This window comes from Crinia signifera, chromosome 3 (assembly GCF_055691185.1).
Source record: "Crinia signifera chromosome 3, ASM5569118v1, whole genome shotgun sequence".
Taxonomy (NCBI): Eukaryota; Metazoa; Chordata; class Amphibia; order Anura; family Myobatrachidae; genus Crinia; species Crinia signifera.
This window is the reverse complement of record NC_139219.1, coordinates 255849177-255875079: the sequence shown is the minus strand read 5'-3', so window position 1 is coordinate 255875079 and position 25903 is coordinate 255849177. Positions and strand designations below refer to the sequence as shown.

General features: G+C 44.5%; 1 protein-coding gene and 1 long non-coding RNA gene across 3 annotated transcripts in view; one reads left to right on the top strand and one right to left on the bottom strand.

Annotated features, from left to right (window-relative positions):
- LOC146062708 (uncharacterized) overlaps window positions 1-25903 on the top strand; it is a 79596-nt gene that overhangs the window by 43494 nt on the left and 10199 nt on the right. The gene's annotated exons all lie outside the window — the stretch shown is intronic.
- On the bottom strand, window positions 1495-13884 carry STRIT1 (small transmembrane regulator of ion transport 1). 2 transcript variants are annotated; one of them, XM_083174760.1, is made up of 3 exons: window positions 13698-13884; window positions 7142-7250; window positions 1495-1702 (listed from the first exon to the last, which is right to left on the bottom strand). In XM_083174760.1, the coding sequence occupies exons 1-2, from the start codon at window positions 13723-13725 to the stop codon at window positions 7147-7149; spliced, it is 132 nt and encodes a 43-aa protein (XP_083030886.1). In that variant the 5' UTR covers window positions 13726-13884; the 3' UTR covers window positions 1495-1702; window positions 7142-7146. The 2 variants fall into 2 exon arrangements, with proteins under 2 accessions (XP_083030886.1, XP_083030885.1); XM_083174759.1 differs by having other exon boundaries at window positions 7142-7253; window positions 13698-13875.

The window sequence follows — 25903 nt, the reverse complement described above, 5'->3', positions numbered from 1 at the left end:
GTGGGGTGGCGTTAAAAATTGGGGGGACATTTAAGGGTTAATTGTGCCTATTTGGGCTCTGTGGCCCATTTAACATTGATTCCTATGGCCAAATCGGGTCCATTGAGGCATTTAACAGTAAAATCGCGTCGGTCGGGCCATTTAACATTGATTCCTATGGGAAATCGGGTGCATCGCGTCGCGGGCATCGCGGGTACATTTATGGACGGCCGCGACGCGACCGACGCGATTTCCATGTTTAACATGGGTTTCAATGGGAAATCGCGGGCATCGCGTCGGTCGCGTCGCGGCCAGACATAAATGTACCCGCGATCACCACGACGGGCGCCCTTCTAGGTAAAGAGTACCAATTTTCCTATATAGTTGCTACTTTCACTTACAGTATCTAACACTATAACAATTCACTTGCTGTCTTTCACTAGTCTGCTTTCTGGGGATCGTTTGGTTGGGCTGGCTTAGAAGTGTCCTACGCCCTAGACTTGAATTCCTAAAATGTAAGGGACTTACCTGATGATGAGGTTACCTGATGGAGGTGACTTTTAAGCCATGATTATACAAAAACAAAACCTCTATTGCATTGCAAAATGTATCACAATTCTAATGAGTAATGTTTCAATAGTGCATCTACATTCTTCTCTCTGTGTGTCTTTCTTCTGCATCTCCCATAGCGTGGGGGGGGGGGGGGGGGCAGAACATAGTTTTTCACCTTGCCCAACCACTTGCAAGTTCCTCTACTGTCTTCCACCAAGTGATTCTTTACTATGGGCAAATTCCACCTCTGACCCCATTGCTATTGTAATGTAGCCCCATGTACCACCAAACTGTGGGAAATTAGGGGTGAATTTATGAAGCTTGGAGAAGTGTTATCTATCCCCATAAAGAACTTTATGAGCAAGGTGATAATGGTTCAGCCAATCAGCTACAATATGTAAATTGACAGGTAAGAGCTGATTGGCTGAACCATTATCACCTTGCTCATAACGTTCTTTATGGGGATAGATAACACTTCTCCAAGCTTCATAAATTCACCCCTGTGAGAGCTGTGAGATTAGCAGGACCCAAACTAACCTTCATTATAAGGCAGATAGCAAGAAAGAATCTAGTACAGGTTTATATATTAGTAATACAAACTTCCATGACTTTCATGTAGTATGTGCACATTTTTTATGTCATTTACCTTCAATAACTCTTGCATAATTAAGTTTGAGGAATTATTAAATGGCTGTGTTTTCAGTTTCATATCATCAGGAGACTAAATTCTTAGGACCAAATGCACTAAGCTTCAAAAGTGATAAACTGGAGAGTGATAAACAGCCAGCCAATCAGCTCCTACCTGCCATGTCACAGACTGTTTTCGAAAAATGTCAGAAAGGAGCTGATTGGCTGGTGGTTAAACACTCTCCATTTTATCACTTTATCATTTTATCACTTTTGAAGCTTAGTGCATCTGACCCTTAATATGTTCAAGAAAATAGTCCATTTATAGTACAAAATTTGTATTAAATTGTGGAGTTAACAATGCATTTGTAAATGGCATCATAGAAAGAACATTTTGTTAATCATTTTATTATTGATTCATATAATTTAATACTTCAAACATTGAGCCTTTGTTTTTTCTGGAGTGCTGGACCAACAAACTTGTCCCGGCTTCAGGAAGGAGCAACCACCAAACGCACTGTTTCAGCCATTGTGCACTGTATCCCTAAAGAGAAGGTACACAAGACATACAGTACTCGTATACATTATAGAGGATTTATGTAGTAAGCAAAGGGTGAGAGCAGAGGTTAGACAGGTTTACATCACGCACAATGGATTCTGTAACAATAATTCTAGCAGCAAGTGGGTAGATGACTAAATGGAAAATGTATGGCTGGTCTGCTCCAGGGTAGCACACCCTAACACTTTATTAACACTTATGTTTTTCCCTATCACATTGTATGTATTATTTTAATTACACCTTCACTATCTTACATAGCACTCATGTGCTTCTTATTAACCCCTACTAACCTTCATTTGTGTGCTGCCCTGGAGTAGTCAGCCTGTGCCGGCATGTTGGGGTCCCAATATTAGGGACCCCCAGTGACTCAGAGACCCCTTGACGTACGGCCTGGGGGCTTAGCCCTATATCTGCTGATATATGCAACCAAGATCTCTGTATTATCTGATTATTATGTGTATATTTCTCACTCAGTGTGCAATTGGGATAGAAAATGTTTTTTCCTATCACCTCTGATTGAGCAGCTTGCCAACAAATGTGTTGTGTAAATGGAAAATGTGTAAGTGTTACCCCTAGCAACCATTCAGATTTTAGCAATGATGTATTTAAATGTATTATATTGGTTGCTATCGGCAACATCTCTATTTTTCCTTTAAAGGAAAATTGTACATTGCTGACCTTGATTACAAATGAAGGTCAATGGAGTCAGAAGTGGCAAGTAGTACAGAGGTGGAATGCAGTGCACTACTGTACATTCTGGGGCATCTTAACTTAGAGGCACACTGGGCAGCCCTCAATTCTAGGGACATTTGAGCAGTAGCTGGCTGGGTGGTGGTGGTGTTTGGTTGGGTTGGGGGGATGGGCATCTACACCTGGGCTGGTGGCTCCAGAGCTTTGCCTTGAAATTCTGTTTGTGAATTACGCACAATCAACCCAGCCTGCAGCCAGGCAGCGAATGGCTGTCACGGCATGCTGATTGGTGATTGGCTGGATACATGCACCAATCAAATTGTTGACATTTACTGTATTGAAGCATGAGGAGAGATGGTGCAGGACTGCCTTTGAAGTTATGGTTTCTTATTTATTTATTTCTGTGGATGGGATGATTGGGTCACCAGTGCATTGCTTTTACTTACTTCTACTATGCTTTTGCCCTGCCTAAAGTGTTCCCTGCTTTATGAAGGGCAGATGATATTTGATTAGGCATACCTCCCAACTTTGGCTGAGCTGGAGGCGGGACATAGTTGCTGCGCAAGGCCTCGCCCCCCATTTTGACACTATGGGGGCATGACCTAGAGGCTCTGTGAGCCTCTAGCCATGCCCCCAGACCCCTGGCTGCGGGAATAGACGCTGTGCGCATGCGCACAGCGTTTATTCCCCGCTGCTTAGCAGCCGACAGGGTGGACTCCCAACAGCCCCCCCTCACCGCGGGACACTGCTGGCCACGGGAGGGACAGCGGGACAGGCCCTGATAATCGGGACTGTCCTACTGAAATCGTGACTGTTGGGAGGTATGGATTAGGTCATGCTGCACCACAGGTGTTTTACTGTTCAGTGTACAGTATTTCCTGCCCTGTGATCAGAGACAGTTAAACAGGAAGGAAAGTAGAGACAGTGACCATGGATTTGTGAGCAGTGTTGACATCTTAGGGAGAAAGCTAGTAGATTTAATGCTTCAATATGTTTTAAAGGAAAATATATATCTCTAAAATCTCATGATGACACATCTTGCTTGTTATTATCTAGTGTACCAATGAGAGCTTGTTGGGAGATTGGTTCTAATCACTGAGACAATAGGAACCGGGATCATGCAGGCAATGCTGTTATTGAAAGAAATAATTTGAGAGACGTTTTTAGTCTGAAGTTAACTGAAAAAAGAAGGCTGCAACACTAAACCAGTGTTCTCATAGCTACTATGCTCTGTGGAAAATCCCTGCGAAATCTATGTATCCCTTAGAAGTATCAAAGAAAGACCACAGCAGATATTTGCCACAGTCCCTCCATTTCCATCTGTAAAAGTAGCCCCATAGGTTTCCTGAGGGTTGTTATGCAAGTCCTATTTACCAAGCTCTGGAATAGAAATCTCTGCGTCAATGCCAAACCCGGACACTACCACATATCATTTTGCTTCTAGGTATTCACCCGGACAGAGCTTTTATCAATTGGCCCAACTTTGATAAATGATCAATTTCAAGTCAAGTGAATTTGACTGCTGGTGCAAAATAGAATATGTGGATAGAAAGTATACGGTAACTGAGGGAAATAGGGACAGGTTAATACTTTTACAGAGAAAATAGTAGTGAGTACAGTAGATCAAATTAAAATAATTGAACATAAATCAGGAGAGGATAAAAGAAACAGCCTGACTCAAAGGAAGGATGAAAGATAATTAGAAGTATTAAGCAGTGTGAAGTCATTATTTAAAAAAAAAACTGTATTATTGAACAGAAATGCTAGAAGACTGCGATCTAATTACATGAAATGAAGCATCAAGAGGACTGAAAGAGAATCTAAGGAGCGGTAAAGTGCATTCAAGTATTGTTAATGGAGACTAAGTAACGCTAGTCAACAGAGCACATTCCTGGAATGGGTCATATATTAAAGACTGCATTCAGAATATAAAAGAGGAAAGCCTGTAGTATCGTAAAAGTATCATGAAGGGTGAGAGTCAGTAGATGTGAGGGTCCATCAGAACAGCCCAGGCTTTGGGTGCCTATAGCTATAACATACAGTAGTCCAGGAAGCATTGCTGACTACCATTGGCAGTAGCGCATGTAGTAGGGAGAACCTGGAAAGCCCCACCATTTTTGTTCTTGTACTAAAACAGAGCCCCGACCCCTTGCAGTGTATGATCACAGTTTGTAGGTCTGTGCAGAGAGGGTGGGACCAATAATATGCTATTCTGTGAGAATGGTGCCTTGTTGGCCTCGCCAGTCCCCATAGGCTGATGAATTGCATTGCAAATTACTTCACGAAGGGGATGGGGCCTAATGCTGTAAGTGATGGAACATTCAGTTACCTGCTGATTCATTTCCTCCAAGGGAAAATTAATATTGGTGTTGGGGTATGTGTGGCGTGTGTGATTCACCGGATACTGGAGTAGGATTAGGAGTGTGTGCAATTTTATGCTGATTCCTGGGTGCCGCACTATATTATGTATGTAATATATGTATGTATGTATAATATATATATTACATACATGATAGCATGTATGTTTTATGTGCTAAAGTGGTTTGCCCTCTGCACTATATGGTCGGCACTGCAGTCAACGCTGGACCTTTATATATATATATATATATATATATTTGTTTGGCTTCAGCACCCTGCAGCATGTATGCCATGAACAAGGGGCCCACCGGCAGGCATGTGCAAATCGTACGCACCTATGACCCCTTAGGATTGCATGCTGCGAATAGTGCCGCAGCATAGCGTCCTGTGTTGGGCACATGCATTCAAATTCACATGCTGCGCCGTGCTGCAATCCAAAATATAAAAGGACACACGTACTTACCCCTTTGGACTCTTTCCCAGTGATTTGAACAAGCACAATAGATATGTCCTTGGCAGGGCCGGCTCTACCACTAGGCAGCTGCCTAGGGCGCTGGGATCTAGGGGGCGCCACCAAGTCTGCCTATGAAAAAATCAAGGATGTCTGTGACGATCCTTGTTGTACTTAATGCAGGTGGCTGCTGTGGAACCTCTACGACCTCATCTCCATACTTTCTCTTGAGGCATACTGTACTTCCCTATCTTGCTGCCCTCTCTTCCTGTACTCTGTTGTGGGTGGCAAAGTGGAGAGTGCTGGGGGCCTCCAGAGAAAGCAGGGGTCTTGTCCACCTACCTGAGGGACTGGGAGGACCACTCAATTTTGGCAGGCTCCCTGCCATTCCAGAATTTTAGGCATTCCAGAATTTTAAGGGGTTGGAAAATGGTTATTGGTGGCAGTATGGGGGCGGGCAGTATGGGGGGGCAGTAGGTTGAAGTTTTGCCTAGGGTGCTGAGAGGCCTTACACCGGCCATGGTCCTTGGGAACAAAGCACAGATGCTAAGTTCCCGGATGCCTGTACATACTCAAATCTACTACTGCACTGCTGCAGATAAAAAGGTTCTACACAGAGCCTGCACATGGGCCGTCTCCTCTCTCAAAATGACGATAGATAGATAGATAGATAGATAGATAGATAGATAGATAGATAGATATGCTACAGCCTCTGAGATTTGTATTGAAATACACCACAGTCTGGGCGGGATGTACCAAGCAACTGCGATACATCCTGCCACACATCACAATTCTACTAATCGCATAAGTACTAACATACTGTATGCCATTAGTATCGCAAAGGGCAGCTCTTTCGATAAAAGCTGCCCTTTACGAAGCAGCCGGCGGGGGGTGAGCGGGTTTCCATGGCTCTCCCCCTCCTGCTGTGCCCGGCAGCTTTCTGCTCAGATAGCTGCAGGGGCTACTGGGCTCCTCCTCCTTGCACCAGGAAGGGGGATATTCCGGTGCTAGGGAGGTGGAGGTCACTGGTCCGGTCAGCACAGCAGGAGGCTGCCCGGACACAGGCGAGGGGGTGCGGTTCAGCGCAGGGTGTCATGGGTCAGAGCGGGGTGGTGGGGTATGCGAAAAGAAGCCCATAGGCTTCTATGGGGATACACCAGCTAGAGCTGGCATAACCCCTCCCCATGGTGAAGCCCCGGCAGTGGGGCTTTAATCATAGTTACCTACCCTCCTGCATTCTGCAGGATACTCCCTGAAATAGAAGGACGCTCCATCTCTCCCTCATTAGTCTAGCAATCTCCCTCATCTCATGTCACCTAGCCCACATTACACTGTTACATTTTTTGGGAAAAAAGGAACGAGAGAGAGATATATTTACATTGAATCATCAGCACCATTTCCCAAGACTTTTGCAAGTATAGTAGCTCTTACTAACGGCTTTGGGGCTCATCTACATTTGGATCTAAGTAATTTTAAAAGATTCCTCTGATATGTAGCAGTACACACCCACGCTTCTAGGTGCCACATTCACAATCTTTTTTCACAATCTCTCCATATATGGAGCTAGACATGTCCTCAGATGCACAGTGTCCAACTGTAGTCAGTTTCCGGAGCAATTATAACTGCACTCAGTCACAGACACCCCTAAAATGGGACACCAAATCTCTGCATTCACTTGTGCATTACTGTGTATTAACTGACTTTTCATTACATTAATTCATACATTTGTATACTTTTGGTACCTAATGGAATATAATCCTGGAATAATAACAATAGGTGGGTGGACGTTAGATACAGATAGCACGTTTACTGTCTTATTGGTAGCAATCGATAATATACGTTAGGGATTAGTAAGTGCTTTGGGGTAAGTATATGTACAGAACAGGTTCTCTCATTTCTTGCCATGCTGTGATGGTAATACTTACTGTCCTCATGAGAAAACAACATATATCATCACTCCACAGCCAATGAACCATGCAGCCATGAGTAAAGCAGGCACCAAATAGCGTCGATATTCAGCAATACCTGCTGCACCTGCTGGAATGGAGATAGTCCATTTACAATCCCATGCAACAGATTTTAGACTCTTCGTAACCAATAAGATTCTGTCTATCATTTTCTAGAATGCAATAGAGAAATGATAGACAGGATCTGATTGGTTCTTATGGACAACATTATCGTTTTTCATTTTTAGAAACTTTAGGAAAAATACCGCTTTCTTGTCATGTAAAGTTTTGTGACCGGAATATGGTTTTGTTATATGTCAATTAAATAACATTTCTGATTCTATTTTAACTTTTTATTGGTGGGGGGGGGGGGGGGGGGGAGGGGTCGGTTTCATAATAAAAAGGTCTTCACATGCATTTACCATTATAGAAAAAAAATCAACATACAAATAATTTTCCACAATTCTTCCTATTTTTCCCAATATGTGATTACCCATAAATATAAAATCTAGAACTCTCAAATAATGAAAGGAGAGGAAATATGTTTAAGTTACGTACTGTAAGGTATGACAGTTAAATGGCCCAGAAATAGGGTGAAATGTTTTATTTATTTAACTGGTTTTGGTCTGTTTGTTTTTAACTGAGGTGGTTGTAAATGGATTAATGCTGGGAATATATGTAGAAAAAGAACATGGTTAATAAAAACAGATATTAAAAATAAAAGAAAAAGCAAACCAGAAGCCACATCAAGCTATTATGCACTGGTCCCAGTATCATGACAATTTATCCTGTAATTGGAATAATGGCCCATAGTGAGGTGACGGGGGGGGGGGACCAAGACATAGAGCAGGCTGCTGTCTCTGTTTTTGCGGCTGGGTCTATGCTGCATCTGGAATAACAAGTTGACAAGGGATCAGGTGAGTCTTCAGGTAGGTGGAACACACAAATCAGTACTTCGACCACCGGCACATTAGAGGCTGTCCAATCTGACACAGAAAGTCTTCCCCATTGTAACTAATACACAGGTGTAAAAAAGATTGGTCTTCCTGCAGGCAACGTGGTCCATAACTCCTGTACATTGCTTACAGTTGATACCACTTTGGTCTCATACACACTAGGTGATATGAAGAATGTATGATATCGTCAGTGTTTTTCCTCTGAACTGCCAGGCAAACGATATTGAGCGAACACACTTAACAATATCAATATACAATATCGTCAGTGACCGGGACCCTCACGTTGGCTACATAGGCAACAATTGACCTGTATGTTCAGACTAAGAGGTGGGAGTTTTTTCTTTAACAATGAGCGGGAGCCTGCATTGTGAGGGTCCCTGGTGGCAGGAAATAATACTGCAGAGAAACGATAAAAGTAACAATACCTGTTGCCATACCCAGTTTGGTACAAGACCCAGTGGAATTAGTGATGGTGCGGTCGCTGCTTTTCATTGCCTTCTACAACGAAATGGCCAGAAGCACCATAAGCCATAACAAAGAGGAGGATGCAGTCATGCTGGAGGAGATGAGAGGAGGAGCAAGCAAAGGAATGGATGACTCCCATGATACTCCCACATGTCAAATCAGTAATGTGCAATTGCAGGCCTGATTCAGAACTTATCGCTGCCTGGTAAATTTGAAGAGCCCAGCAGCCTCCCAGACAGAGCAAAAACCTGCGCTGTGCAAGTTTACAAAAGATGTCGCAGATCGGTGGCAAATTCATACGCAACTCACTCATCTTTGAATGATTTTCCAAGTCTGCGTAAGTGTGCGTAACTCTGACCCTTCCACAACTCAAAAACAGGCTGATCAAGGCCGGCACTGACATTACAATGCCTGGGGATGCCTGCATTTTTCTGGATACTCCCAGAACACGTCCGGTTACCACCCACAAATGGCAGCTTCCTGTCACTCAGGTTACGAGGGGATTGCGAATAGAGAAATTGCTGATGTTTTACGCTGTTTGGCCTCCCGCTTGTGCGCTACAATCCATAGAGATGCACAGTTGTTCCATAGTCAGTCCCCTTGTGAATTCACTCAACAGAATTTAGCTCTGAATATCCCCCTACATTGTCACCGCCTTATTTTCACCCCCCATAAAATACCCATAAATGCTTTAACTGGCATCTGTACACATTCTGTATACAAGAAAAGGCTAACGGCCAAAAATAAACTTATGATCTTTGTTTAATTTTAATGAACTATTTAAAAATTTCAATCATCCTAAAAGGTTATTGACCACATTTATTTGGAAAGGAAAAAATATCTAGGTTTGGGCATATAAAACATAAACAAGCTGTAGAAGTAACTTAGTGTTCTAGCTGTACCTATACATTTCTGCCTCGCAGCATGACCATATTTGTCCCTGGATCTGAGATCTGCTATTACGCTGCAGCCGGTCTAGTAGCTGAAGCAACAGCATCTCATCAAAATCTTCTAGTGGTTTATTATCTTATATTGTTAGTGTACAAAACAAAGCAATGATTTTGAAAACTGCATGTACTGTAGGCTGTGAAATATTCCATTCACCAGCATGTGGCCTGCACCATTACTCTCCCGCCAGCCCTATGTGGTGCTACAGTAATCTTCCTGATTTCACCTCTGCATCTAAATAGCACTTACAGAAACAACATCAGGTAAAAGCTCCTGGGCATGTGTCATGTTGGGAGTAGTGTCGGACTGGGACATAAAGGGCCCACCAGGTAGAATGCAGTGGCAGGGAGCCATGTCAAGGTGTTTGGCCAGTTTTCATAGCAGGTGTGGTCAGCCACTGCAGTGGTTTGCTTAAACATTAGAGAGTGCATAGGCTGGGCCCTTTGATAAATATAATATAGTAAATACTGCTAGTAAATACATGATAATGCAGACTAATAACAGCAATGTAAAAACAGAAAGGGTGGAAGAATGGTGATCTGGTGGCGCAAGTAATGATGCTGTAAATCAATATACAAATATGTACAAAAAAATTACAATGAGAAGATATATTACGTCCCTATTGATGATGGTGGTGGGTCCTTTGGTGGAATAAAATTTGTTTAGTAGGAAAGTTCTGTGGTAGGTGTGTTGATTTTGTAGTCGATATTCCAATGTGAAGGGTTTTTTCTTGTGCTCCAATGTGATGGTGTTCACTCGATGTGCGTGAAAAAGTATATATAAAACAAATGTGAGGGGAGTGTATAATTAACATATATCCATTTGGTTTAAATGAATCAAGAGAAGAAAAAAATGTTCTCTGTGGGTGTATCTTGCTCCCCTCTAATTGAGGGGTGCAGAAACACGTAGAGATAACTTTTTAAATGGTGGCTTCTTAGGAGGCGTACCCCACTCACAGTAGATGTGGTTTTTGACTCCGCACATAGAGGTTTCTTTTCCAGGTGTACCTCTCTTACCTCCACATGAAGGGTAGGCAAGTATAAAGAGGTTACTTTCATATATCAGATGTATAGGTTTAGATGCTGCGTACCATTACTCTCACAGTGTATAATGGTTCACCACACATAAAGGTATCTTTTGAAGTTTCTCTCAAAACCTTCTATATTAATGGACAGCTTTAAATATTAGATATAGCATACCATTACTCACACAATATGCAATTAAATAACCCACATCAAGGTTTCTTTTCACTTCCAGTAGTGGTACAGTTTCCAAATACCTCCTTGTATAGCGATACAGCAATGCACTGTAGCATTTGTCTGGAGCCCGGAGAGGAGACCAGATACTGTATGCCAGGGGGGTGGGGTGGGGGGCGGAATGATGCTGACATCTCGAAGCCCTGCCCCATGCCAGTCAAATGTGGCAATATGCAGGTCCACAGATTGGGGGAGGGGATAAAATGCCAAAAATGACGCTATTCTCATCATTTTATCCCCTTGCAGCGCACTGGCAAGATCCTTGCAGTCAAACATAGTGGTTCTTGTATGCAACCTACCAGACTTAACAGATGATTTTAAGTTAAATAAATAATAAAGGAAGAAAGAAAGACTCTCTTTTTGTTGGTGCACTCTTAATCTGAAACAATCTGAAAAAATAGTTAATAATAGATAGTTTTTATGAGTAGTATAAACTGTAGGGCTATACACAAATGAGGGCAGACGTGGATAAAGCAGAAGTATCGTTTGTTGTATATGGTACAGGTATAAGGGTAATTGTGGTCGGTCCTTGTATTTTCATTGATTTTAAGACTTTTAATAAATTAAGAATAAAATAAGCACATACACACACACATACAAAAGACACATAAAACAGAATATATACAAATATACAGTATGTACAAAGTGATGGAGATAAAATACAATCCCTATATCCTTACCAAATGATGTGAGGCAGATATCACAGGCTGCCAGTAGGATTCTTAGGGAAGTGTAACACTGTATCAAAACAATGTAAAACACCTGTAGTAGATATTTAGTTTGCTGCTACTTTGTATCCAAATTTTGTTTCAATGGTCTGCTGGTGTTTTGATACAGTGTTACACTTCCCTGAGAATCCTACTGGCATTTAAGCCTCCTGATTGTGCACAGTTTTCCTTTTACCAGAACATATGTGTGTGTGTGTGTGTGTGTGTGTGTGTGTGTGTGTGTGTGTGTGTGTGTGTGTGTGCAAGTAGCGGTTGACCCTGATAGCGCTTCCAATAGCAGATAGCAGCTACCTCTACAAAATCTCCCCTGTTAGCGGGAGACAAAACAGAAACCAGGAAACAGAATGTAGAGGGCGCTAATGAGATTACCACCAACTTATTGTGTGATCAGGTACCCCTGAGGAAGTCTCTTCGGAGACGAAACGCATCAGGTTTTTTCCATGTGGTTATCTATTCGAAGAATCTAAACCTACAGATGTCTTTTTCATGTTTTTTAAATAAATGTTACTAAAAATGTTAAATTGTGTATTTGCCTGATCACACAATAAGGTGGTGGTAATCTCATTAGCGCCCTCTACATTATTTTTCTTGATATATATATATATATATATATATCGATACAACTTTGGTACACTCCACACCTTTTAAATAGAGCTCCAATGATAGAGGCACACAGATGCTTTCAGAATTTGAATAAGTGTATTGATAGTGCTATGCCCAATACAATACACTTATTCAAATATTGAAAGTGTCTGTGTGCCTCTGTCATTGGAGCTATATATATATATATATATATATATATATATGTGTGTATATATGTATATATATATATATATATATATATATAGATAGATACATACTGTATATGCCCTTGACCTAGTATCAACCCCCACATTTGGTGTTCATCTAGCTCTGCCGCACACCCGCACAATGGGTGATGTATTGTACAATGGCTCACAATTAAAAAAAACAGTGAGGGTCACAATCCTACTACCGTCTAAATCTACTACTTTGTCTAGATCACTAAAGTCAATAGGATGTGTAAATGTACAGTATTACCGCTGGCTTGTTAATAGGCAAAATTATGTTTTTGCATTTCAGTGCCAACCCTCTTTGCATTTCCTATGTGCTGTAAATATGTTGCCAGTTTTGTGTACACACCTAGGGGTATATTTACTAATGTGCTGGTTTATAGAAGCAGAGGCATTGACCATGGAAACCAATCAGATTTTCTTATCATTTCTCTAGCACCGCCTAGAAGATAATATCTAGAATCTGATTGGGCAACATCTCCATTTCAATGTGTGTTGAGTGATCATGCTGAAGCGCGCCACTCCGCTAAAAAGCCAGGTCACCCGTCTCTAAGCAGCTTTAGGGCGGGATGCACTAACATCTGCTGCCCCTTACTGCTCCCTGGCTACCACATCAATACTAATCACATATGCTGTAACATATACGATTAGTATCGCAAAGGGCAGCTCTTGCGATAATAGCTGCCTTTGGCAAAGCAGCTGGCAGGGAGTGAGCGGGTCCACGGCGGCTTTCCCCTCCTGCTGTCCTCGACGGCTGCTGCACCCAGAAGGGGAAGTACAGGGCTAGGGAGGAGGAGGTTGGTCATCCGGGCAGCACAGCAGGATGTTGTCTAGACACACAGGTAAGGTAGGAGCGGCGGAGGTCGGTGCAGAGCAGCAGGGTCAGTGTGAGGCAGCGGGTGTCACGATAAGAAGCCCATAGGCGGGAGCCTTGTGGGTTTTAGTTCATACCAAAGTACAGTAAAAACCCAGATAACAGGGGTTTTACCACATTTTTGCTTTAGTGCATCACATCTGCTTCATGTAACCTTACTTCATCTTCATTACCTCCATCACTAATTACACTGCAGAGATTACACCCAGGGTTGGTTGAAGTAAGTATATTAATCACCCTTGCCTCTGCCCTAGCCCCATGCAGAATGACAGACACGCAGCATTGTAACTGGCTGACAATCTTTTTATTCTCTTGTGTATATTTTCCCGAAAGCATAAAAATGATATTGTTTTACTTCTATAGAGAATCCTGATTTTTGCACTACTCACACAATCAAATAGTAGATACACAATATAACATATTATTTAAATGTTTATGTAGTAACCATTAATAATTAAACCTAATCTATCAAAGCACAGAACATTATGTAGCTTACCTGTCGCGGACATTGTCTTCTCCCCCATGTATACGGCTAAGCACCAGAACCTTCTCTAGCTGTTTTTCTCTGTGTAGCTCAAAGGCTTTAAATACTGTAGTGCTCACAGTGGAATGTACGGCAGCTGTTGGATGGAACAATGCAGATACATTTGCACTATTATTCTAGGGAGCCAAGAGGTGGGGTGAGGTTAACGTTTGACACAGGATTAGCAACTACTAAATAAAGAAAACAACATTAAGATTTTGTATACAATAACATAGCACTATATTAATTTAAAATGTACTATGAAAGGACATATGCAGCCACATTATGCCTGCCACAGCTACATTATACCCTCCAAAGCCACATAATGCAAACCCTCCATGAGCATTGTGCCCTCCTCAGCCACACACCTCACAGCCTCATTATGCCCTCTGAATCCACATAATACAACCTCCCAGTGTTGTGCCCCCAACCAGCCACATCATGCCACCTACATCCACATTATCTCCTCCAAAGACACATAATGCAAATCAGCAATAGCATTGTGTCCTGCGCAGCCACATTACGCCCTCCAAACCCACATAATCAGGGCCACCTTAACAGCATTATGGGCCCCTGGACAAAGCAGTCATGTGCCCAAATGAATAGGAGACTACGATTGTATGTAAAGAATATTTAAATTAAAGAATATTTGGTACTTGTTTCCTAGCACGGCCACAACCGCGGGCATCGCGGGTCATTTATAATGGTATACGATGCGACCGACGCGATGCCCGCGATTTGCCATTGAAATGCATTGAAAAGGTGAAAATCGCGTCGGTCGCATCGCAAGTGGCCAAAAAAAGCATGCGATGGTACCGAAGCGATGCCCGCGATTTCCCATAGGGAACAATGTAAAATGCCTCAATTGACCCAAAATTGTTAACGATCAACGTGAACCCGAAGCGTGGCGAGAGCAGCGAGCCCGCGAGGGGCGGCGGTACGCGTCCTCCGACCTTTTCATACCCCCACTATCCACGTCGGCGTGGAGTTGAGAATAAAAAGTGTGGCGAGCGCAGCGAGCCACCGAGCCCGAAGCGTGGCGAGCGCAGCGAGCCCGCGAGGGGACTCGGATACCTGTGAAGCCCTGCACTTCCTTGTCACAGGAGAATCGTTGATCTTTTATGAAGTCGTTCACTACACATGTACAACTGGGAATTACACCACACCATCTATTGTCAAACGCATTACCCCACTGCGATTAGACTCAATGGGCGGTATTCAATGAGCCTGATTCGCCATGTTTTTATGGCGAATTTGTGCTGTTTGGCGAATTTTTGACTAAAACGGTGAATCACCCTATTCAATGACCACATGGCGAATACATTTGAAGGTTTTTTTCGCCATGATTCACCGAGTAGCAATCGCTATCTTTTTATGGTGAAGTGGAATGTGAACTTTTAAAATAAAGTGTTTTGTTTTTTATATTTGGTGTAAAAAAATCAGGAATTTTATTCTGAGGAGGGGCATGCTATTTTTATTCATGTGCTGTAAGCACATGAATATATATTTAATTTAAAAAAAATATATATATATTTTTTTTTACACAGCAGCCAGCAGGGGGCGCCGGAGCCGAGCCGCTCATTACATATTCATATATTCACTGCACCCGATCGTTACGATCGGGTGTAGTGAATATACGGTCCCCTGCTGGCACCCCCGGGGGGCAGCCTGTGCTGCCTGGCACCCGGGGAGACCACCTCCCCCCCACAAACGTTTTGGGGCAGGCAGAGAGACTTCCATCTCTCTGCCTGCCACCGTCCTCAGGCTCCCTGCGGCGTTCGCCGCAGGAGCTCATATTCGCCGGTCAGGGGCAGCGAGCCCCTGACTCGTTGAATACCGGAGCCGGCGAGGCTCCGGAACGTGGCGAATGTGCAGCGAATCCTAAACGATTCGCTGCACCTCGCTGGTATTCACATTGAATACCGCCCAATGCCTCTACAGCCAGTGGCGTAACTACAGTTTGAGGGAGTGAGTGGCAGCTGGTCGCTTGGGGGAGTGAGTCAGTCGCGTGGAACATGAGGAAAGTCCACTTGTGGGGCTGAAGATGTAGTACATGGTCCACTGGTGAAGAAGGCGGGTTGAATCCCAAAAGTAAAGTGCAAGTGTGTGAATTGGCAGTTGGGGGCAGGAGAGTATAGCAGCTTCTGATGCGTTTCGCTGTCACTCAAGGACAGCTTTTTCACAAGTTGGTACCTTTGAAAAAGCTGTCCTTGAGTGACAGCAAAACGCGTCAGTAGCTGCTATACTCTCGTGCCCCCAACTGCCACTTCACGCACTTGCACTTTACTTTTGGGATCCAACCAGCCACTTTCACCAGTGGACCGTGTACTACATCTTCAGCCCCACAAGTGGACTTTCCTCAAGTTCCATCAACATGGGATGACACAGCTACCATGCTATCCTAAAAGGATGTAAAGATCTCCCAGAGGAACCCACCAAACAGGACTGCACCGGTAATTATACCTCATCATCTAACACTCACTGGATCAGGGAAGTTTGCAATCCCCTGTTTTACCAACCGGTCCCTTGTTTCACTAACTGACAGCATCAATAGGAGTGGATCCCCCCCAACCAACGTCGATATAAGTGGCCCTACGGGCAGCGAGCATTGTTTTTAATTCTTATCTTTCATGAAATTGAATATGTATGTGTACCAATAAATGACATTTTATTTTCAAAATCCTCATTGGTTATAGCGCTACCTTTTTTCCTGTATTTTTTTTTCTGTTGTTTTGGGACCCACCCATATAGCTACCCAGTAGCTTCAGTCCTTTTTCCTATCCAAGAGTAGTTACCAACCTGATATCTCTATCACTGTTGAGAACACAACAATCAATCCTACTCCACAAGTCTCACTGTCTAGCGTTCCTCGACTCTGAACTGTACTTTATTCCTCAAATTCAATCTGTCTCTAAATTGAAGTTACATGCATCTAAAGAACATATACAAAATTTGTTTGTACCTTACACAAGACACTGCAAAAGCTCTAATCCATGCACTCATTATATCTCGCATTGATTATTACAATGGCCTCCTTACGATCTTCCCAAAAAAAGACTCTTACCACTACAATCCATTTTGAATGCAGCTGCAAGGCTGAGGTTCAACGTCAGTCCCTCCATTGGTTGCCTGTATTTTACCATATTCAGTATGATATACAGTACTTCTACTCACATACAAGCCCATAAACCTGACTACACCAATATATATATCTCTTCGCTTATCTCAAAATGTATCCCCACCCGACCTCTCCGCTCTGCACAAGATCTGCGTCTCTCATCCACACTCATTACTAGATCCCATTCACAATTGCAGGACTTTCTTCGGGCAGCAAACACCTTATGGAATGCCCTTCAATGCACATTAAAGGCCCCCATACACTAGCCGATTTTGGTCAGATTTAGGCCAGATCAGTCGGATCTGGCCGAAATCGGACCAAAATCGGCTAGTTTTGATGTCCCCTCAGATCCGATGCGCGGACCCGTGCGCATCGGATCTGCGTCGGGTGGTCGGACCTGCTGCACGTCCGACCACCCGACTTGGGACCTAGTGGGGCGGTGCGGCGGTGGAGGGAGCAGGGGGGGCTGGGGACGCTGCGGGGGACACAGGCGGCATAGACCCGGGCGGGGGGAGCCGGGAGCTGTCAGCACTGAATAAAAAAAAAAAAGCCCATACAATGAATGGGCGGCCTGTGATTGGCTGAGCGCTCTCTCAGCCAGTCAGCAATTGGCTGAGAGAGCGCTCAGCCAATCACAGGCTGCCCATTCATTGTATAGGCTTTTTTTTCTAGCACTGACAGCTCCCTCTGCCCGGCTCTATGCCGCCTGTGTCCCCCGCAGCGTCTGTGTCCCCGCAGCGTCCCCAGCCCCCCTGCTCCCACCAGCAGCCCCCCCCCCCCCCCCTGCTCCCCGGGTTTTTTACATGTGATAAATCGAGACGATTTATCACATGTAAAAAATGGCACATCAAGTGCCAATCTAATCAAGCTCCCCTGGGGAGCAGCCGGGGAAGCTCAGGGGGAAGTCGGGGGCGACTTGTCCTAGGGACAAGTTGCCCTAGTGTATGGGGGCCTTAAGACTCTCCTCTAGCCTCCAAACTTTCAAGCGTTCCCTAAAAACTCAACTCTTCAGGCAAGCTTATCATATTCAAGAACCCCCACATAACTTCCATTAGCAATTAAATCTAATTGCATCCCATCAGGACTGTCTGGCAATCTGGTGGGCCTGCCATGCTATGGAATCCTATCCTTATGTATCCCTCCTATTATCCCTATAGATTGTAAGCTTGTGAGCAGGGCCCGCCTACATCTATGTCGGTTTGTTACTATCCAGTTTGTTTTATCACTGTTTCCTATTGTAAATCGCAACTGAATTTGCTGTAAATAAATAAATGAGAAAAAAGGCCCAATGTATCTGGACAAAACAATGGACAAGCTGAATTATCAAAGTAGGGACCCACCTTTAACACATGCACTTACAGACATTCCACATTAGCTACAGAAGAGGGAGTTGCTGAAGATTCCCTTCTCTGAGTTCACATTCATTTAATGTAAACTAATTGAATCTCCTGTTTATGTGGGAACAAAACTATCTTCAATGCTGTGGAGCTCCATTCATACCCATTGCCCATTCATTTCAAGGAGTTTCATTACATAGAGTAGCACACAACTACCGTTAATTTAAATGACCAGTGAAATGAATGGATCTTTGAAACTAATTGAAAAAGCTCTGACATTTACAAAGTAAATTACCCTTTTTTGTAACTGCCTGAAAATCATTCAAAGAGGTTTTGAGGCAAAAAATACTTTTTTGACAGGTTAGAGATTTAAAAAAAAATGGATTCATATTTTTCAATTTATATTCTCAAAGTTTAAACCTGGAAATGTCCATTTTTTTAGAATTAACCAAGTTCACAAAAAAAATTATCTTTTCTATCTGTCATTTTCTAGGTCATATAATTTCAAACTTAAAATTTCAAAAACCATATTATAATCATGTTTAGTAAACTTGACATGATGGGGATTGTAGTTCTCCAATAATCATTTGAATGTAATAGTGATTTGCAGACTGCGCAATAAATCTGAGATAATGCTGCCTCCCAAAGTACCATATAGAGCACCACCAGGTCTCTAGAAGAACATAAGTAAAGGCAGGGTACACAGGGATGGAGCTTTACACTTGGAAAGAAGTTTCAAATAAATCTACTTTATTAAGCAAAAATACATACGTAATTTAAATAAGCACTTGAATGGGATAAAAGTGGGTCTCACCAATGGTGGGTTCTGCCATGGGCTTAGCAAATGAAAGGTCCCGGGCTGTGAAGCTCGGCACCACTGAAGAGAGCCTATAGTCCCAGGTGCTTCCCAATAAATTGCTTGTTAGGTGCCATCCTTGATGAAAGTGCAGTAGTCAGATTTGAATGGTTATCAATCAACGCGTTTCGGAGAGGGGTCTCTCCTTCCTCAGGATTGAATTCTGACTGATAGACTTCCTTTCATTAGCTAAGCCCACTGCAGCACCTATTCTTGGTAACACCCACTTTTATCCCATTCAAGTGCTTATTTGAATAAATAAAGGGGGAATACATATATATGGCACTATGGGAGGCATTAACTAAATGGCACTACTGGAAGCATTATGTATATGGTACTACTTGGGACATTATGTATATGGCACTACTGGGGACATTATGTATATGGCACTACTGCAGGGCCGGTGCAAGGCATCTAGACGCCCTAGGCAAACCTACAGGATACCGCCCCCCCCCCCCCAAAAAAAAAAAAAAAAACTTGCACCACAACACTTCCCCTGCCACTGAGCAAACTGTTGTGTGTACCCTGCTTTGTGTGTACTTTTCTGTTGTTTAGTAGGTTTTACACATTTATAGACTATGTATATATATATATATATATATACTGTATAGCTATAGACACACTATCTGTATAGATATAGACACACACAGCACAGCCTGGCTAAATAGTGACTCACTGTACTGTTGTAACCCAGGCCAGGCTGCTGCTGCTCACTCTCCACCCGCCACCGCCCATCAGATGGATCCCCAGCCGCCAGTGGCGTAACTAGAAATTTTGTGCCCCCCCTGCCAAAAAATTTCTGGCGCCCACCCCCATACTTGAATTTATTTATATATTTTTAAATACATGCTTGTTGCTGGGGGTTTCTATGCTTGTTGCCAGGGGTTGCAGGCACTTTACGACCTGAGCTCCCCTAACAGACACTAGAGGCCATTTTTGCAGGGACACTTTAGACGATAGGCAGACCACTTGGAATCTACCATGACCAGAGGCTGGCCAGCAGCTTCTATCCAGGGGGACAAGTGCAATCAAGTGGCCCTGGAATTTCCCTTTCTACCGCAAATCATCCCTCTGGCCTCTTCACTGTCCACCTCAAAGCAATCTTCCCTTGCATATACTGTATATACTGTGCTTGTGTTATATATATATATATATATATATATATATATATATATATATATATATATATATATGCAATGTATACTGTATACACTGAATATATTTTTTCACCATTTTCATGCTTGTTGCTGGGGCCGGGTTGGGGGGAAGAATAGGAGGAGACAGAAGGAATAGGAGGAAGAATAGGGGGAGACAGAAGGAATATGAGGAAGAATAGGGGGAGACAGAAATAATAGGAGACAGAAATAATAGGAGGAAGAATAAGACGGAAGTAATGGGGGGGGGCGGGATTGGAAATATGGAAAATTGAAAATAAAATGATCTCATCTGTTTTCTCTTACAGTGGTACAAATTCCCCCACTGGAAACCCTTCTACAGTACCACATTTATAGTTCAATCTAGGTAGCAGCAGATGTGTCACTTCTGCACTCCCCAGTGACCAGTCACCAGTCAGCTCTGGAGGAGCCCGGGCAGCTGCCCACAGCGGCATGGTGCCACCCCCCCCCCCCCCCCCCGCACACCTCCCCGATCCGGTGGTCCCCCAGCTCAGTGATAATGCCGAGTATACTGTGGGGCATGACGACGTGCAGTAGTTGCAATGTGTGCTGAGTGTAACAGGCCCGGGTGTCGGGATAGCAGTGGTTGTGTGCAGCTGTACACGCACCTGACTCACCTGCTGCTGCTGTTGTTGATGGCGCGAATTGGACTCCTCACTGACAGCTGCTACAAGGCAGGCACTCAGACGCTGCCCAGCTGTTCCTGACCCAGCGTGTGGCCGGGAGAGGTCAGGTGGCGAGTGGGCAGTGTCCTGTCACTCACTGTCGGCATCACTGGGCGCCGTGACAGTGAGCAGATTCCGGCCTCTGACTGTTTTGACACTGGAGAGGTCAGGCGGTGAGTGGGTTCCAGCGCTGGAGATGCAGCTCTGCGGCCTGCGCAGCGTGACGTATGGGTCACGCTGCGCAGGCCTCAGCACTGCACCTCCGGCGCCGGAACCCGTTTGTGGCACCTGACACAGCAATCACCTCCATCCATTCCAGGGTCACAGCAGCTGCCTGCCACGCTCCACCGCAGTATGTCTCCACCAAAGTAAGGAGGGCAAGGGCGGTTTTCTTTTGGGGATGCCAATCCCGGGATTGAGCATTTTTCAATCCTGATTCCCGGGATTGAAAAAATGCCCCGGGATTGGCATCCCTACTTGGCAGCTCCTCATTACTATGTCTATCCCTGGGCCAATGATACTGAAGGAATCAGGTGGCCCCGCCCCCTCCTAGTAGGACACTGCTGCCATCTTCCCTCTCTGTAGTTATGCAGGACGGTCCCATGAAATGATCAGCTCCTGGGAGCATGGCCGAGAGGTATGCCAGACCCAAGTAACTTTTGGGGGCGTGGTCTAATCACGGGGGCGTGGCTACGTCCCGCAATTAGGCCACGCCCCAAAATGTTACAAGGGGGGTCAAATGTTAGGGGGGGCACCCTATAAATAAGTTGAGGCCGGGGGGAGTGTTATATATTGCAATAGCCCACCCAGCAATAGCAGCACACATATACAGCATGTGTGCACTGTGCTGTCAGCATGAGCTCTCACGCTGTCAGTGTGAGATGGTCATGCTGAGCCCAATGTCAGCAGCACAATGCACAATATAGGTGTGTGTGTGTGTGTGTGTGATCCTGCGGGGGGAGGGGGGTGTCGGATCAGGGTCCCTGCTCGGCACCACTAGCAAGAAGCCCAGGGGAAGTACGACAGGCAGGAATATCATGTTCATGCAGAGTCAGCAGATCTCTGTGCCTGCCTGCCTGCCTGCTGGATGGGGACTGCGACTGCAAGTTTATGGGCGGGCTCCAGCGGAGGGGGAGAAGGGGGATTTTGGAAATCACTCACCACTTGTTGATCGCTGCAGGCAGCTTCCAGTTCCTTCCTCCGGCTCTCCTCTGCGGTAGCTTCCTTCCTGCTGCTGCTGCTGCTGGCCGGCTACAGCTCACTACCGCCCTCCAGTGGCCGGCGCCCTAGGCAAATGCCTAACCTTGCCTAGTGGTGGCGCCGGCCCTGCACTACTGGGGGCATTATGTATATGGCACTACTGGGGGCATTATGTCCCTTGCAGCGAGGCCACACCACATTTTGGAGTGTACATGCACAAATGTTTTGCTCTTAAAACACATATAGGGTCGAAATGTTTTTTAATCTGTTACATTTACTTCCAACACTTTATTAGTCGTTGTCAGAGGTTTATCATAAGAAATTGAATAATGATTAAGATAATGCTAGAATCGCACCCTAACTGGTACTAGACACCCCCACGCAGGGCTAGAAAAAAAAATTTGTCCAGTGGTGCACACACTAATGTAATGTGCCTATGCTGGCCAGTGATCATCTCCTAAGAGAACAATCGTAGTAACTCTGTTGTACAGTAACAGAAATGATGCCCCTTTGCAAAATGTAGAGACTGAGATTACCAGAAAACACCACTCAGACACATAAAGACAAAGGCAAATACACATGTAATGAAGGCATCAGTTTATATGTGTAGTAGTAGTAATGCCCACTTCACATCTCTGTTCTGTTGTAATCTTGGACTGACCTGATGTGGTTGCAGCTTGTCCTTCAGACACACAGAGCAAGTGGAAATTATTTTCATCACGAGGTATCTACTGCAAACAATGTCTGCTGACCTTAAGAGCTGGGAGCTTTCCAGCCCTTGGTGCTGTGATGTCAGCCAATGTCACTCACAACATATTATCTATAAGACTAGAAATGATTGCATACTGTATGTCCTGTTCCAGTGAAATATAAACATCCAACACAGAAGAAAAATATGTTTCTCATTCTCAAAACAATTTCTCCTCATTGTTGACAAAACAAAAACAGCTCATACATGTGGATGACACCTAATCCTATTAGGAATGGCCTGCTACACCTCCTTATCAAGAGACCAAAAGACTTGGGGCCAGATGCACTGAGCTTCAAAAGTGATAAAATGGAGAGCGATAAACAGCCAGCCAATCAGCTCCTACCTGCCATGTCACAGACTGTGTTTGAAAAATGTCAATGATTGGCTGGCTGTTTATCACTCTCCATTTTATCACTTTTGAAGCTTAGTGCATCTGGCCCTTGTTCTGAATAAACTATACAGTGTTTTTTATGAAGAGAGATGAGTTCAGTACTGTTACAGAGTGCAGTGATACCCCAGGCTGACCTAAAATTGACATTTATTGCTAGTCTTGGTGATGGATTTGGGGCGTGGATCCCCTTGGGTTGGTGTGGCTGAGTTGCTTTCGGGGTGGCACACCCTAACATTTATTTAGCACTATTTATTTCCCACTAACATATTATACTTTCTAGCACTTCACTTTTTAACCTCTAGCTCAGTGATTTTCAACCTTTTTACCTTGCGGCACACTAAATAAGACTTTAAAATTGCCAAGGCACACCCTGAGATCCCCACAGGGCAAAACACATTGGCCACCACAGGAGAAAAACAAACCTATTGGCCCCCACATTAAAAACAATCACACTGGTCCCCACAGGTAACAAAAATAAAATACATTGTCCCTTTACATGAAAAGAAGAGACCAGTAAATAACATTTAAACTGGTGGTGGCTGTAAATGGGTTTGGGCATCTCTAGATGTGGGGGCACACTTGAGAACAGCTCAAGGCACACTGGTTGAAAAACACTGCTCTAGCTTCTGCTACTTTCTTATTAATACACCTTTAGCTTAGTTTTTCACTTGTGTGCTGCCCTGGGGTGACTGGCCTATGCCAACCTTTTCGGGGTTCCGCGCCCCAGATTCAAACTTAGTATTAGGGACCCACCAGAAATGAGGCCACCGTGAAGCTGGTTGGTGGGCAAATATTTCTTGGCCAATTAATATACCAAGAGCCTCTATTATTGATTAATAATATGGAGTGTGCTCTGCACCATGTATTTTTCTTTGCAGAACTACAAGTCCCAGCATGATATAACCTCATGTATCTTGGGTGTGCATTCTAAGATCCCCCCCCCCCCCCCAATAAGCTAATATTGTGTACACCTGTACACCTGAAGGTTGGGACTCCTTCAACTTAGAGTAGCACCCCACCCACCTGATTTGAATATTATTTTACCAGCTTGGTCCCTGGTAGCCAGACTGCAAACTGGAGGCACAATATAAGTAAGACCTAAAATTGACATTTATTGCTAGTCTTGGTGATGGATTTGGGGCGTGGATCCCCTTGGGTTGGTGTGGCTGAGTTGCTTTCCGGGTGGCACACCCTAACATTTATTTAGCACTATTTATTTCCCACTAATATATTATACTTTCTAGCACTTCACTTTTTAACCTCTAGCTTCTGCTACTTTCTTATTAATACACCTTTAGCTTAGTTTTTCACTTGTGTGCTGCCCTGGGGTGACTGGCCTATGCCAACCTTTTCAGGGTTCTGCGCCCCAGATTCAAACTTAGTATTAGGGACCCACCAGAAATGAGGCCACCGTGAAGCTGGTTGGTGGGCAAATATTTCTTGGCCAATTAATATGCCAAGAGCCTCTATTATTGATTAATAATATGAAGTGTGCATCTGCACCATGTATTTTTCATTGCAGAACTACAAGTCCCAGCATGATAGCACCTCATGTATCTTGGGTGTGCATTCTAAGATCCCCCCCCCCCCCCCCAATAAACATCCCAACCTTGACATATTTGAAATACTGAGGTTCACAGTTCAAGGGCCAAGAGCAGGAAGGTTGGTGCCCTTTCCAAGCAGCAAGCTGGAGAAGGCTGCCATTGGAACAGTGAATGTGCTGGCCCACAGAACATGTGCTCTGGGCAGTAGTTCCAGTAGCCACCCCTTGTTATAGCCCAGAAGGACAGGTCTTACCTTTAAGCTAACAATAGGACAATAAGCACTGAGACAATATGCAGAAGGCAGCATACACAATCAGGGCTGCCGAGAGGGGGGGGAGCGGGTACTAATTACCCGGGCCCAGGCTTGCTGGAGGGGCCCTGGTCCAACCCCCCCTTCCTCCTCCGTCTCTCCCGAGCAGCAACAGCACACACATACAGCATGTGCTGTGCTGACATCAGGCTCAGCATGAGCGTCTCACTGACAGCATGAGAGCTCATGCTGAGCCTGCTGTCAGCTGCTGCAGCTGCTGAGGGGGGAAGTGACACTCCCCCCCCCCCCCCCTGACTTAAAAGTGTGCTTTCACCCCCTAAACATTTTGGCCTAATCGCGGGAGGTGGTCACCCCCCTGACATTTTAACGGGGCCCGGCATTCCTCTTGGCTGCCCTGTCCACAATAGCTAGAGCAAGAGATCTTTTGGGCCCCAGTGCTAAAGAGGGACACAGAGCTGGCCCTAACCAAATGTCCTAGCCGAGATTTTAGCTGGTGCTCCCCACTCCCTCATATAGGGCACAGGCTTAGCATCCAAACTTTCATGGAAGGCTCTGGCCTAGCATCCGACCTATCATGTGGGCCTAGTGTCTGCACTACATGTGCCCTCCTGGTCTTAGAGCCAGCTTCACTGTTGCTAATAACCTAGGTCTAGGATACTGTGACAACTTATCTTTTCAAGGGTCAGTGTTGCTCCTCAGATTTCCAAGAACCAGATCTCTGCATTTGTGTAACTCCACCAGCTACAGTACTTGTTTCTCAACAAACTTCACCTGAACAGCAAAGGGGCCAGTATAAGCCCTTTTTGCAACAACACCCATGCTGGCAGGGATTAGGCATCCTGGAGTCCTCTGGCTTAAACCAGCATCTTTT